The sequence below is a fragment of the Bidens hawaiensis genome, unplaced genomic scaffold (assembly GCF_021521415.1).
Source record: "Bidens hawaiensis isolate Kalapana, Puna unplaced genomic scaffold, B.hawaiensis_p1.1 tig00001717_1, whole genome shotgun sequence".
Taxonomy (NCBI): Eukaryota; Viridiplantae; Streptophyta; class Magnoliopsida; order Asterales; family Asteraceae; genus Bidens; species Bidens hawaiensis.
Window position 1 is genome coordinate 2,018,906 of NW_027491097.1, and position 13,103 is coordinate 2,032,008.

Sequence of the window (13,103 nt, forward strand, 5' to 3'; positions counted from 1 at the left end):
CTTCTATGAGCATAGAGGAATAGTTTTTGTTTTTATTGATTCTTTGGGTGAAGAATATTGCAAGGATGAGTATGGACATTGACAAGATAGAAGGAACTGAATACCAGTGTGTAAAAGTGAGTCTGTGGGACCCAAATGGTAGCTTAAAATAAAAAGATGTTTGCTTTTAATTTTTTCTGTTTGAAATTTATTGTTTTTGACAAATGTTTAGTTGATCAGCATTATCAGAATGCTGCACATATTGTTCGAGTTGAAATGTAAAGGCATCGTCAACAATAAGGAACAAAAGACACAATATGCAACACCATCTTCTTCGATTACACACCTTGATTATTTAAAATTTTGAATTTATTATTGAATCAACACCACCATGTTTTGATTTCTTCTTCTTGTTCACATATTTGATGATGTCCCCCCAGCTAGAGTTATAAAGTTCTTTTCCTTCAAGCTGTCCACAGTTTCCTTGATGCTTTGCTCAAGGGGAATGTAGTCTATCCCTAAGCTCTTCACCTTTTCCCTTGACACTTGGTATATAGGAACAAAAGGCTTGTCATCTGCACACCTGCAGGCCGTTTTAATTATTATTTTTAAGGTACAATAAAAACGATAGATAACGGGAACTTAAGGGGAAAAGCTTACTTGTGTGGAAGGTTGCAGGAAGGATAATGGTTGCGTAATATCTCAACTATCTCTGAATAATGAGCAACTCTTTCCACCAAACAATATCTTCCATTTGCTGAAGGAATTTCAAAAGCTTGAATGTGTGCATTTGCAACATCCTTCACATTAACCCATCCAAAACTAGTATTCGGGTATGTTTCTGAGCCGTTCAATAGGTTTGCAATTGCAGCAGCACTCGTGTTAAGTGTTGGCTGCAGAAGAGGACCGATCACCATTGCTGGGTTTATGGTGACCATGTCTAACCCTTTTTCTTTTGAGAATTTCCATGCAGCCTCCTCAGCCAAGGTCTTTGACAGCACATACCACATCTTTGTTTGGTTGCAAAGATCTGGATCCGAAAACCATGTCTCATCGACAACAACATCAGGAGTCCTAGGCCTGCCATTGTAGGCAACTGCGGCAACAGAGGACGTCACGACCACTCTTTTAACCGACGAGGCCTTAGAGCACGAACCAAGCACGTTCAGTGTTCCTTTAACCGCAGGATCAATGAGTTCCGCCTGTGGATCGGTGACATTGTGGTAAAAGGGAGACGCGGTATGGAAAACACCATCACAGCCTTGAATTGCAGCATCAAAGGAGCCTTGTTCAAGCAGGTTAGCTTTGAACAAGTGAAGCCTTTCTTTAGCTCCATCAAGTTTAAGCAAGTGGTCTGTTTTTTTAGGGTCCTCTGAAACATCCAACATTTTAGAATGTTTTAGATACTAAAAAAAAAAAAAGAAAACCTAAATCCCGTTATTTAGGGCCCCAACGCTATGCTAATTGCTCTATCACTCGCTATTAACAACTATGGTTTTTCAAGCATCACTACAATATTTATTTTTTTTATTTTTTCATTTCATAGGTTTTTAAGCCCGACATTTAGCTATAAATAAGTTTTATATGTTCTCTAAATTTTTTTTTAACAAAAAAGACAGGTGTATGCACAACCTAAAAAGGTATAGGTAAAAGCTGTTAATGAACAGCATTCCTAAACTAGAAAAAGAGAAGACCATCCATATATACTTACAAGTTACAACCTTTACAGCTATTATTAAAAATTTCAATTTTGATGTAAATAAAATATTATGTAACAAACCTGATATCAAATTGGAGGAACTATAAGTACATGGAAATAATAATAATAATAATAATAATAATAATAAAGGTTACTTACTTGGGTCACGAACAGAAGCCTTGACGGTGTAACCCTGTTCGAGTAAGAACTTAACGAGCCATGAGGCTATGTAGCCAGAAGCACCGGTGACACACACAGTTTTTCCACCGCCACTCAAACTCATTCTCACTCACAGTGTTAGGGTTGGTTTGTTTGTTTGTTTTAAGTAAGTTGTGTTCAAGTGCGGTTTGGTCTCTCATTTTATAGGCCACAATCATCATGATATTCGTAACTGATGGTCCCCACGGATTATATTATTATTATTATTATTAATTCCACACCTACTCTATTTATTGCGCTAATTATTTTAATCAGTTATATAAATATAACCTTAAAATTCTCAGGATACAGTTTTAGCCTTTAGGTTTATTATTTCAATTTATATGGGAGATATGAGAGATGATCATTGCTTGCCATGGTTTGAGTTCTGATTTTATCTCGGTTTTACCGGCTCTTCGCTGTCGTGCTATTTGGCGGGTGTGGGGGGTCGGGTTTAATCTGGTGAATCACTCAATAGGTGGACCGCTAGGGGCTCCGTCCGTCCGGACTAGTGGCCGGCTCGGGCAACCTTTAGCCAATGGGGGCCGCGTACGAAGTACCTGGCGTTATTTAATTGGCCGTTCAAAAAAAAAAGGTATTATTATTCCAGAAATAAATGTTTAAAACTAGTTTTGACTATTATTTTAGATATACACTATTGAGATGCGCTTTTTATTATTTACGCACAAACATAAATTTTATTCAAATTTATGTTAAGTTTTTTTAGCAGCTCGATTTTGAATAAATTATTGTCGGCGCATAGATAAAAGAAACACGTCTCAACAATGTATTTCGATTTTAGTAAAACTTTAAATTTTAAAAGTTATAAAAGAAAAGTAATTATGAGTAAAATTAAATATAATAAAATAATATTAAGAAAAGTAACAAAAATTTCATAAAAAACTCGTACAACTATTTTTACCTAAAATAGTCATCCCGACAAGTTTAGTGCTTTGAAATACTCGTCCCTAAAATTGTCGTCTCGACCTGTTTTATAAACTACTCGTTGACACCAAGAATCTGGTCATCACGAGTAGTTCAAAATACCTATTTCTAGAAATTCTTTGCATGTAATACCTAAAACTAAAAATTTGTTTATGTAAATACATATTTTGGAAATTTTCTTAAAAAGTAAATATATATTGGCATTAGCATTCGTATAACTTATAATAAAAGAAAGTGTTTAAAATATTGGAACTTTTAGACGCAAATAATATTTATCAAGTATTTGTTACTTACAAATAATTTATTTACGTGTTCAAAGAGTTGAGATGAATGGGATATCGATACTTTAAAGTGTGTAGTTGAGAACTTGAACATTGACGAAATGGGAAACGAGTTTGTCGCACATTGATAGAATGATAAAATTGTTAGTTGCTTATAATGAGGAGGCTTCACCAGATTATATTATTGTATGACAAGATACATTTAGTGACATTAGAAAGGATGCAGGGTACCCGACGCGCCCGCGCCCGGTGTAACATCCCAACCTAGGGCGAATTATACGCCAGGTTGGTACGTGAAAGATTGTTCATTGCTCGTAAACATTATTATGGTGACAATTTTATATAAATATATATAAACGAAACATCCCCATTTTCTCTCAAGCCACCAGATTGCTTTATTTGTAAATAATGGTTTCTCATGTATTTGACACGAGTTCACGGGTATGGGTCTCACCAAACCCAGATAGCCATTAAACGGATTATAACATATCATTATATTAAAAATTAATCTCACCAAATATTTGATATGAAAATCCTATAAAATAGGAATATACTAAATATTAATATCCGATTTTTTTAAAATAGTATTATCTATAATTATGAAACAATTTTATAGTAAAACAAATATGTGGGTCATGAGTCTCATCAAACCCAGATAGCTTTAAAGTTTAAACATATTATAGCATCTCCTTTATTTGTGAAACCCTTTCATCATCAAACCCTAAGTATATTATTAATTTCATTACAAAAAATAAAATTAAAATACAAAGAAATGTATAAATATTAGAAACATAAAATTTAAAACAAACCTTGCAATCAAACCCTAATCTAATTTCTCAATATGGATTTAGTTACATTAGAGATTCTTTTTTTCTTTTATTAAATGAAATTTTGAAAAAAATAATATCTAAATTATAACAAATGAACATAAACGAACAAATATAAAAATTAAGTAGATAATTCATTCAACGTTTCATTAAAAAATTAACATAACCCAACATAGATTAGTTAAAACAGATTCAAGTATATTATTGACTTCTTACAATAAATAAAGTAAAATATAAAAAAATACATTCACAATATTAGAAGCGAACATATTAGAAACAAAAAATTCAAACCACCCCGCAATAAGAGGGATACAAACTAATTTATTTATATTTATTCGCATATATCACATATGTATCACATGTACATCAAACTTTTTATATAAGATTAATTCCATATAAACCCTACAAACATTAGATATATCATATATACCCAAATAAAACTTAAAATATCATACATGCCCTTACAAAATAACTAAAATATCATATATAACCTTATAAAATAGTTAAAATATCATATATACCCCCAATCATTACTAACAATTCAATAAACAACCATTTTACCATTATTTTTTTTATAATTTTAACTTTCATATATGCTAATTTTTAACGAATAGACCATTTTGTCCCTTTCCATTGCATAATGTGTTTGTATCCTATGTTATTATTTTAATTTTGGTTAACGTTTCTCATCTTTGACGACAATCAAATTGTCTCTCGTTACTTCTTCAAAATTGCAAACCCTTAGAAGGTTTATTTATAGAGAATGAGACCCATTCGTTCATGTGTAATGAATGTGGACTGATTATAGCGTATGTGCTCATTCGTTCAGTGGGTAACGTATAAGGACAAGTTTAGCGAATGAAGATATTGTTTTGTCGAATGAGAGTTGTCACACCTCGAAATCTTAATCAAGGCAGCAAAAGACTTTAACTAAGTCATTCGGGTCGTGACAGATGCCGATAGCCAATCAATATAAAGCATAATAATTAATAATAAAAGTTTGACTTTTATTTAATAAAAAAATATTTATTACACGTTCAGAATTATATACGTGCTACTGCACGATTTATTATAATCCTAGTTTCCACATTATTCAAACATACTTCCAATTCTCCCTTTTCCTTGTCTCCTCGAAGCCATCACATCACTTACCTGAAAAGCATATTAAAATAAACGTCAACACCAATGTTGGTGAGTTTTCTTTATTCAAAATAATATATATATATATATATATATATGCTTATATATATATACACATGTATATATATACGTATTGTAATGAAAGTATGGCAATCTAACCTTCAATTCAAGTCAATATTATATCAATTTGTCGGGAAACGTAGTAAACGAGTACATATAACTTCTCACCATACAATGGTTCAACGACCGTTCTTTTCTTATTCTATTACCATAAGAAACGGTAGTAATCTTTTCTTATCGTTCTATTAACATGGTAATTATATATTTAAAATTCGCATTAAAACATAGCATTTTATTTTTTTTAAACAAATTGTACTGTTGTAGACTATCAAGGAATACAAAAAGTGTATAACTATCAAAATTGATAACTCGATACCTACCATACTGAAAATATTCCCACTTTTAACCCAACGCGATTGGAAGTGGGGGGCGTCACCCCAATAGATCTATTAATATTTCTGTGCCCTTATTAATTCGGTTAATAGTTATTTAACCAATTGTTGACTTATCCCACTTTTTACATGGTTTGTAAAATAAAAATATCAGTATAAAGAATACGCTTTTCCTCCAAAACACAATAAAAATATTTCAAAAACGAGGGGTCGATAGAGAAACTCACGGTTGTTGCTTTTCGTTTCAAAAATTGTGTGTCATATATTAGTAAACGTTTTGTTAATAAAACTTGATTTGAGTTTTAGTTTGTAAAAAAAATATATTATTTGTTAATCCTAGTCTAATGTCCACACAAGCACATAAGCAAGTAAATTCCTGTCAAGTTAACGAGTACGTAGTTCGGGTTTTGTTAACTATTGTTTTAATAACTGAATTAATTAATAAATAAAGTAAATATATAAATATAATAAAATATTAAAGTTTCAGTTACTGGATAGTTTTAAGAAAATATTAATTTATTATTTTTAATGGATCTTGTTGGTTTTGACGGTTTTGTTAGTTTTATCGGTTTTGCGTTTAAAAACGAACTGTTCGACTTTTCGTATAAAATAGGCCCAATTACAAATTTTGTCCTTTAAAAAAAGCCAAATTACGGTTCGTGTCCTTTTTTTAGTTTCCTTGCAGGCGGTGTCCTTTAAACATTTTTTCCTACACGTTATGTCCTTTACGCTAACTGGGTTAGAAAAACTCAGTTAAATACCCTCACATGAGACGCATGTGAGGGCATATTGGTCTTTTCGTCTACACCTGCAAAAATTTTGTATAAGACTATCTTTCTTCCAGAAGCCATGCACCACCACCAAACCCACCATCAACACCCACCTTCACATCACCGTTCAACCTCCAGTAACCACCATCATTCCGGCCACCAAAGCCCAACTCTACAACCACTCTCGTCCCGTCTACCGTCCTCAACCCCGCCGCAATCGTTCCATCTGCTGCTCATGCTGTCTCTGGATCACCTTCACCGTCATTATCCTACTACTCATCACCGCCGCAACGTCCTCAACCACGTCTACCGTCCTCAACCACGTATTGTCACTCCACGTGTCACAATTTAGCTTATCTCCATCCAAAAAACTCAACACCAAATTCAATTTCACTATCACCGCTCGAAACCCTAACAAGAAGACCTGTTCTCCTACGATCCGGTCACCGTATCGTTCGATTCCAACGGCGTGGACGTCGCGACGGGACGGTTTTGGCGTTCAAGAGTAAGAAGGTCCCGATTAGGGTTACGTGTACCGGCATAAAGGCGGCGCCGCCGGAGTGTAATGTGGATCCCGGAGTGTAATTTCAACCTTCAATCCCGGGGAAGACGATGAGGACGGCGGATGAGGAGTGTAATGTGGATCCCGTTGAAACCCAGATCGGCCGTTACGATTCCTACGAGTTTGAACCAAATCTCGCCGGAGAATATAACGCCGACGAGTTCGATAGTTTGGCCGAGGTGTACGGCCAGGTTTTGGTTTGATTTGAATTTGGATTGAGGAATGGGGAGATGGTTGAGTTTTGGTTTGATTTGAATTTGGGATGATAATGGATTTGCAGGTTTTGGGGTAGGTGGTAGGTTTTGGGATTTTGTAAGTTATAAATTTGCAGTACAGACGAAAAGACAAAAATGCCCTCATATGCGCCTCATGTGAGGGTATTTAACTGAGTTTTTCTAACCTAGTTAGCGTAAAGGACATAACGTGTAGGAAAAAAATGTTTAAAGGACATCGCCTGCAAGGAAACTAAAAAAAGGACACGAACCGTAATTTGGCTTTTTTTAAAGGACAAAATTTGTAATTCTGTCTATAAAATATAACTTTTAAGTCTTGGAAAACACTTGTTACATATATATTAGTTAAGTTTTAGAAGTTATTTCACAAAAATATGTTATTTTTTAATTTCGTTAATAATTTCTTAAAATAGCAACTTTTAACGTTTTCGTGTCGGTTTTCGAGCCCCTAACCGCTGTGTCGGTTTACGTTTAAAAAGCCATTTTTTCGACCGTTAAGGTCACTGACAAGTAAAATAAACCAAGTAAGTCCACACCAATTATCCTATGAACTATATATACACATTATTACATACAATTCACCCCTATTTTCAGATTTGATCACATAGTTTCATATAACACATTTAAATCAATTTTAAGCTCGTAATTCATAACTTAAGTTTACTAATAATGACAATAATCAAACTTAACATTTCGTATATGAATAAATATCATTATAATACTTAAAAGTCCATATTCAAACCATCATCATGATTCTCACAACAAACCAAATTTACACTTTTCAACTATATTCTTTATTCCTATTTAGAATGTTCTAACATGTGTGTTTAATCATGTATGTTATCTTAAATCAATCTAACAATCATATGATCATTCCTATCATCATAAAATCATTAAATCATATCTTCATCTATGCATAAATTCCAGGATCTCATTATTCCCTAATCAACTTTTGAATTTCCTAAGTGTTCAATCAACCAAGTTTCCTATTATAGTAACTTTTAATCTTTGATAATTCTATCTAATTCAATTCTTCAATCATGATTAAGTATGAATCTTGTTTATCTCATTCAACTAGTTTGACATAATTTCATGCATATTATTTTTCTATTTAGATTTTGATTCTTCCATTATTCAAGTTTTCAAAGTTTCTATTTCTATCAAGTAAGTGACAATTGATCCATATGATAATCCAATTTATACTTTAACAATGTATTATGTCCTAATTCAAGTAAGTAAATCGTTATCTATCAAAAGCATATATGCTAAGTATTCACATCATAATCAAAGATTCAACTATTCATTCAACAAAGTTTCCTTATTTGGCAATCTAACAATTTCAACAATCATTTTCAAGTATTGTCTTTCAAGTTAATAGTTTTATGATTCAACTAGCATACATCCTATTCTCAATATCAATTAATATCAATCCATATCACTTTTAAATTTCATTAATTCATCAAAATCATCAAATAATCCAAGTAATTCAAGAATCCCCAAATTGCAAACTATGAACAAGTTCTTGCCAATTTCAATTTCAACACTAGAAATTCAATAGATTATACTCAATCCATTAATCCTATTGATCATTAACTACCCAAAATTCATCCTAACATCAACTCAAACATCAAATTCATCCATGATTTCACCTAAATATCAAATATTCTAACAACACTTCTAACCAATCTTATCAATCCAAATATGATCTTCATGATGAATGTATGCATGTATGAGTGGGCTCAATACTTTCCCTTACACACACATACACACACACAAACATCCATAATTTCCAATCTTTAAGATCAATCTCAACTCAAGAACACCTATTCTAACCTACTTAACCATAGAAATTAACTTATAATCATAACTTGAGTTTTTAAAGATCCTAGGATGAAGATGAGAATGTGGTGGTTGTGTGTGTGGTGTTCCTTCCTTTAATCCTCCTTCCTAGTTGTTATTCATCATCTTGATCTTGATCTTACGTGAATATGAGTGTGTGTGTATGATTTGAATTTGAATTGTGTTTGTGCGTGTGTGCCGTGTATATAGAGAAAGTAAGAGAGGGATAGCTTAGATGAGTAAGATGATAGAGTGTAATGTGGATTAGCTTGGGTGATTACAGATCATTAGTCTAGGTAATGATTGGGGTTTGAGTTGATGTATTAGGATTGGAAGGAAAAGAGGTGGAGGGTGATGTGGCATGGGGGTAGCCGGCCAAGGGGGTGGGGGGTGGGGGTGGGGGGGGGGGTTAGGAGGTGAAGGGTTGGGTTAATATAATTAGTTTGGTTAATCAGTTTAATGTATTGCGGGTTTGGATAATCAATTGGATCCCGTTTTTAATAATTTTTGTCAGACTTTGAACAAAATCAAATTCTTGACAATATGGACTATAAAAACTATTTTTCTGAAAATAGTTTGTGTCGGGTCATATTGGGTCGTGTACTGGCTTTCGTTTACTTATTTCTTAGTTTTTGCAATTCGAGCCTTTTAAAATTATGTTCATACATTATCTTTAATGTTTTAACATATATTTTAAATTTTTGGGGCCATTTTATCATATTTATGATTTATTTATTTTCTGACCCGCTGCCCGAGGTTATTTCACGTTATGCTCGTTACGTGTCAAAATTTGGACTACTTGTTGACTTTCTAAGATTTTGAATCTCAATAAAGGAAGATTTATTCATAAAAGGATATTATATTGCTAATCATGATTACATTAGCGATAAATTTTGCCAGGTGTTACAAGAGTCTGATTAACGAATGTGATCAGGTTAACGTATGTCATTAACGAATGAAACCTCATTTGTTCATAGTTAACGTAAAAAGAAAGAGTATTTTAGAAAAATTTTCTTCAACGAAATTTTTAAGATACTTCTAATATGTGGGGAACTATTCTTAAAAATTTTGGCGAAATATTTTCCGGCCGACTTTTCACGCGTATCTAATGGCCGGGGGGAGATCACAATTAATTTAAAGAGGAGTTTATTAGAGATTGTTGATGTTTGTTCAAGACCTTGCCGAATTTTTCAAGAAAATGGGGAGACAAAAACTTCAAAGGAGTTTATTTGGCTTTTATCTTCCTATGTTTGCAAGGGTTTCTTGAAAAATTACTACAATTCGGGTGGTAAATCATGATTGCAAAATTACATTTGACTGAGTTCAAGACTATAACTATTCTTCGATTGTTGATTGATTTGTTCGAGATTTAAACCTGGCTACATTGGATACGAGTGTCTGTTCGTTTACTTGTTTCTGAAGGACTTTGATCCTGACAATGTTGGCTATGAGTATTCGGCGAATTACTTCTATTGAAGGGAACAATTCTTGGATGGGTTGATCTTGTTGAAGAATACAATACGAGTTTTGTCATTGGATTGAAGATTCAGATCATTTGGGATTGATTATTAATGGTTGGAACTTTACATCATATGCCCAAAACATTAGTGCATCCAAGCGAATGAGATGTAAAAGAGCTTCATAGAGTTAATTTGGGATAAACATTATCAAGAGGGTGAAGACCAAAGTGAAAGATTTTGAATGATTGGGTTGTTCATGAAGATGTGTGACGAGGTCAAATGTAAATATATTTTTATTTTACCGGTGCTGATGGATAACTGATGACTTGATGCTGATTGTTGAAAGATTGAACCATATCATATGCTAGTTGGATGATCGGGATGACCACCTAGAGTTACTTACTTTGAGGGGGAGATTTGATATGAGAAGCTACAAGTTATTGGTTTGCTGAAAAGACTTAGAGATTGTCTATCTGCACAAGCCCAAGAATCATCATTTAAGGGGGGAGTTTGTTAACGTATTAATCGCGACTGATGATTTGCAATTAAAGTATTTGAAGTTAAAATATTCGACAGCTATGGAAAAGGGGGAGTATGTTAGTGCATGATTTGTTGCCCGCAGCTGATCAAAGAGGCTATGGGTAGTTTAGTTAATAGGCTATAATGTAATATGGCTAATTCGCTATGGATTGTATTACGAATGGTGTCCATACGTTAGATTAACTACCTCATTCGTTATTTATGAATGCCCATTCGTTATGGAATTTAACGAATGAGAGCTCACTCGTTAACGGGATCACCTCATTCGTTAGTGATGTTAACCGATGGGGTCTGGGCCTATATATAGGCAGATCCTATTCACATGATCCGCGTCTAATGTATTAAATTAATGTTACCATGTCGGATTCTCTATAGGATTAACCTCATATAATGTATGAACAATAACGTAAATGTAATCGTCTCGTGTACGCATCATGTTACGCGATTAGATCTTGCATGAGGATAAATGGTTTCCTCACTCCATTATAGGCTTGTCTTTAGTGATGATGTTAATTTATTATTGGAAAATAACTATTATTACAAAACGTCAAAACATAGGTTATTCTTGAACTTTTTTATGATTTCATTTTTTTTCCAGCTTAATTCATATTGATTGGTTACTCAAAAAGCATGTTAGTGTGTAATTATGCTTGGACGTCACAATTTCAGTTTATGCAATTTTTATTTTTCTAAATTTATGTAACATCCTACTTTCGTTAAGAAATGATAAAATAAATTTCGTTATTTTATAGTGTGTTGTTTATCGGTTTAGAAAATAAAGTGTAAAAGGTTGGGCCGTGAACTTTAGAAGATGGAATAAGAGATGGAATGAGCCTTAGGTCCATGGGCTTAAGGGAGTATAAATACCCCTTAAATCCTAATCCTTTCCATTTTATCCATCTCTACACCATAGCCTACACCATCAAAAACACACACAAACACCATCCTTTATCCCGAACCAAGATCCGAAGGCGCCCAAGCTTGTTGGTGCTGGAACATCGTGACGAGCCAAACCTACAACAAGACTAGCTTGAGTTCGTTAACCGACTCGTTTAAGGTACGTTTATAATTAGAAATCGTTCACTTATGCTCGGATTTGTTAGGAAAATCTTAGATCTGTATGAGAATGATAAAAATGAATCCAACACAACAAACCTCATTGGAATTCGTTAACATTTGATGGTTTAATTATTTGATAAATGAGCCGCATGCATATATGTTCAAATCGCAGTGTAGAACGCAATATTTGGGTGATTAATGGATTGGGCTTTGTAGGCGAGGTGAGTCCGAGTTCAATGATACCAAAATCATGTTGTTAGTCATGATTTGAGGGATTAATTGCAGATCTAATAGGGTACTGCGTCTGTTCTTATCAATTTTGACTTTGACCCATTAGCCGAAGTTTGGATAAGAACAGATGCTAATTCGTTATTATGAACGGATCAAGATAACGATTCGGGTAATTCGTTACTCGCCCATTCGTTATGTCAAGATAACGAATTAGCTCATCCAGTTCGTTATGTCAAGATAACGAATCAGGTGATTCGTTACTCACCCGATTCGTTGTGTTAAGATAACGAATCAAGTCATGTTCAGATAACGAATCGGAATGACGAACCAGTTGATGACAAGATGACGGACTAGGATAACAAACCAGAAAATGTTAAGATAACGAATCAATTAACGAAGCAAGCTAAATTCGTTATAACAAATGAATCAGGCTTAATTCGTAAAGACAGAAACGAAAATAAATTTTTTCCAAGCTGACCTGGCTTAATTCCAAGCTGACCCCAACCAGGGGCTGTAACATTCGTTACTTTTCAAACCTGAAAACCCAACCCATTTTAAATTTTCGGTTATGTTTCTATTTAAATTTATATATTATTATAATATTATTAATTAATCTCACATTTTCGTTAATGTATTTTATGTGATCATTTCTATGCAATTATAATTTCACCACCCTTGTAGTATTACATACTCATTTAAATCATTTATAATCAAGATCAAATATTTATGTACATGCCCATTGCAATTTACTAGAATTATTATTTAACTACAACTACTACTTTTATTATTTATAATTATTATCATCATCTTTTCATATGTTACTTAACTAATAAAAACTAATGAATGTTTTAATTAAATAAAATTTATTAAAATAGTTAAACCTTTTGA

The 13,103-nt window shown here is 33.3% G+C and overlaps 1 protein-coding gene across 1 annotated transcript; it reads right to left on the bottom strand.

Annotated features, from left to right (window-relative positions):
• Positions 1-186: 186 nt before the first annotated feature.
• Positions 187-2,008, bottom strand: LOC143595073 (phenylacetaldehyde reductase-like). The gene is made up of 3 exons (XM_077074213.1): positions 1,838-2,008; positions 640-1,351; positions 187-562 (listed from the first exon to the last, which is right to left on the bottom strand). The coding sequence occupies exons 1-3, from the start codon at positions 1,959-1,961 to the stop codon at positions 394-396; spliced, it is 1,005 nt and encodes a 334-aa protein (XP_076930328.1). The 5' UTR covers positions 1,962-2,008; the 3' UTR covers positions 187-393.
• Between the last annotated feature and the right edge of the window lie 11,095 nt (positions 2,009-13,103).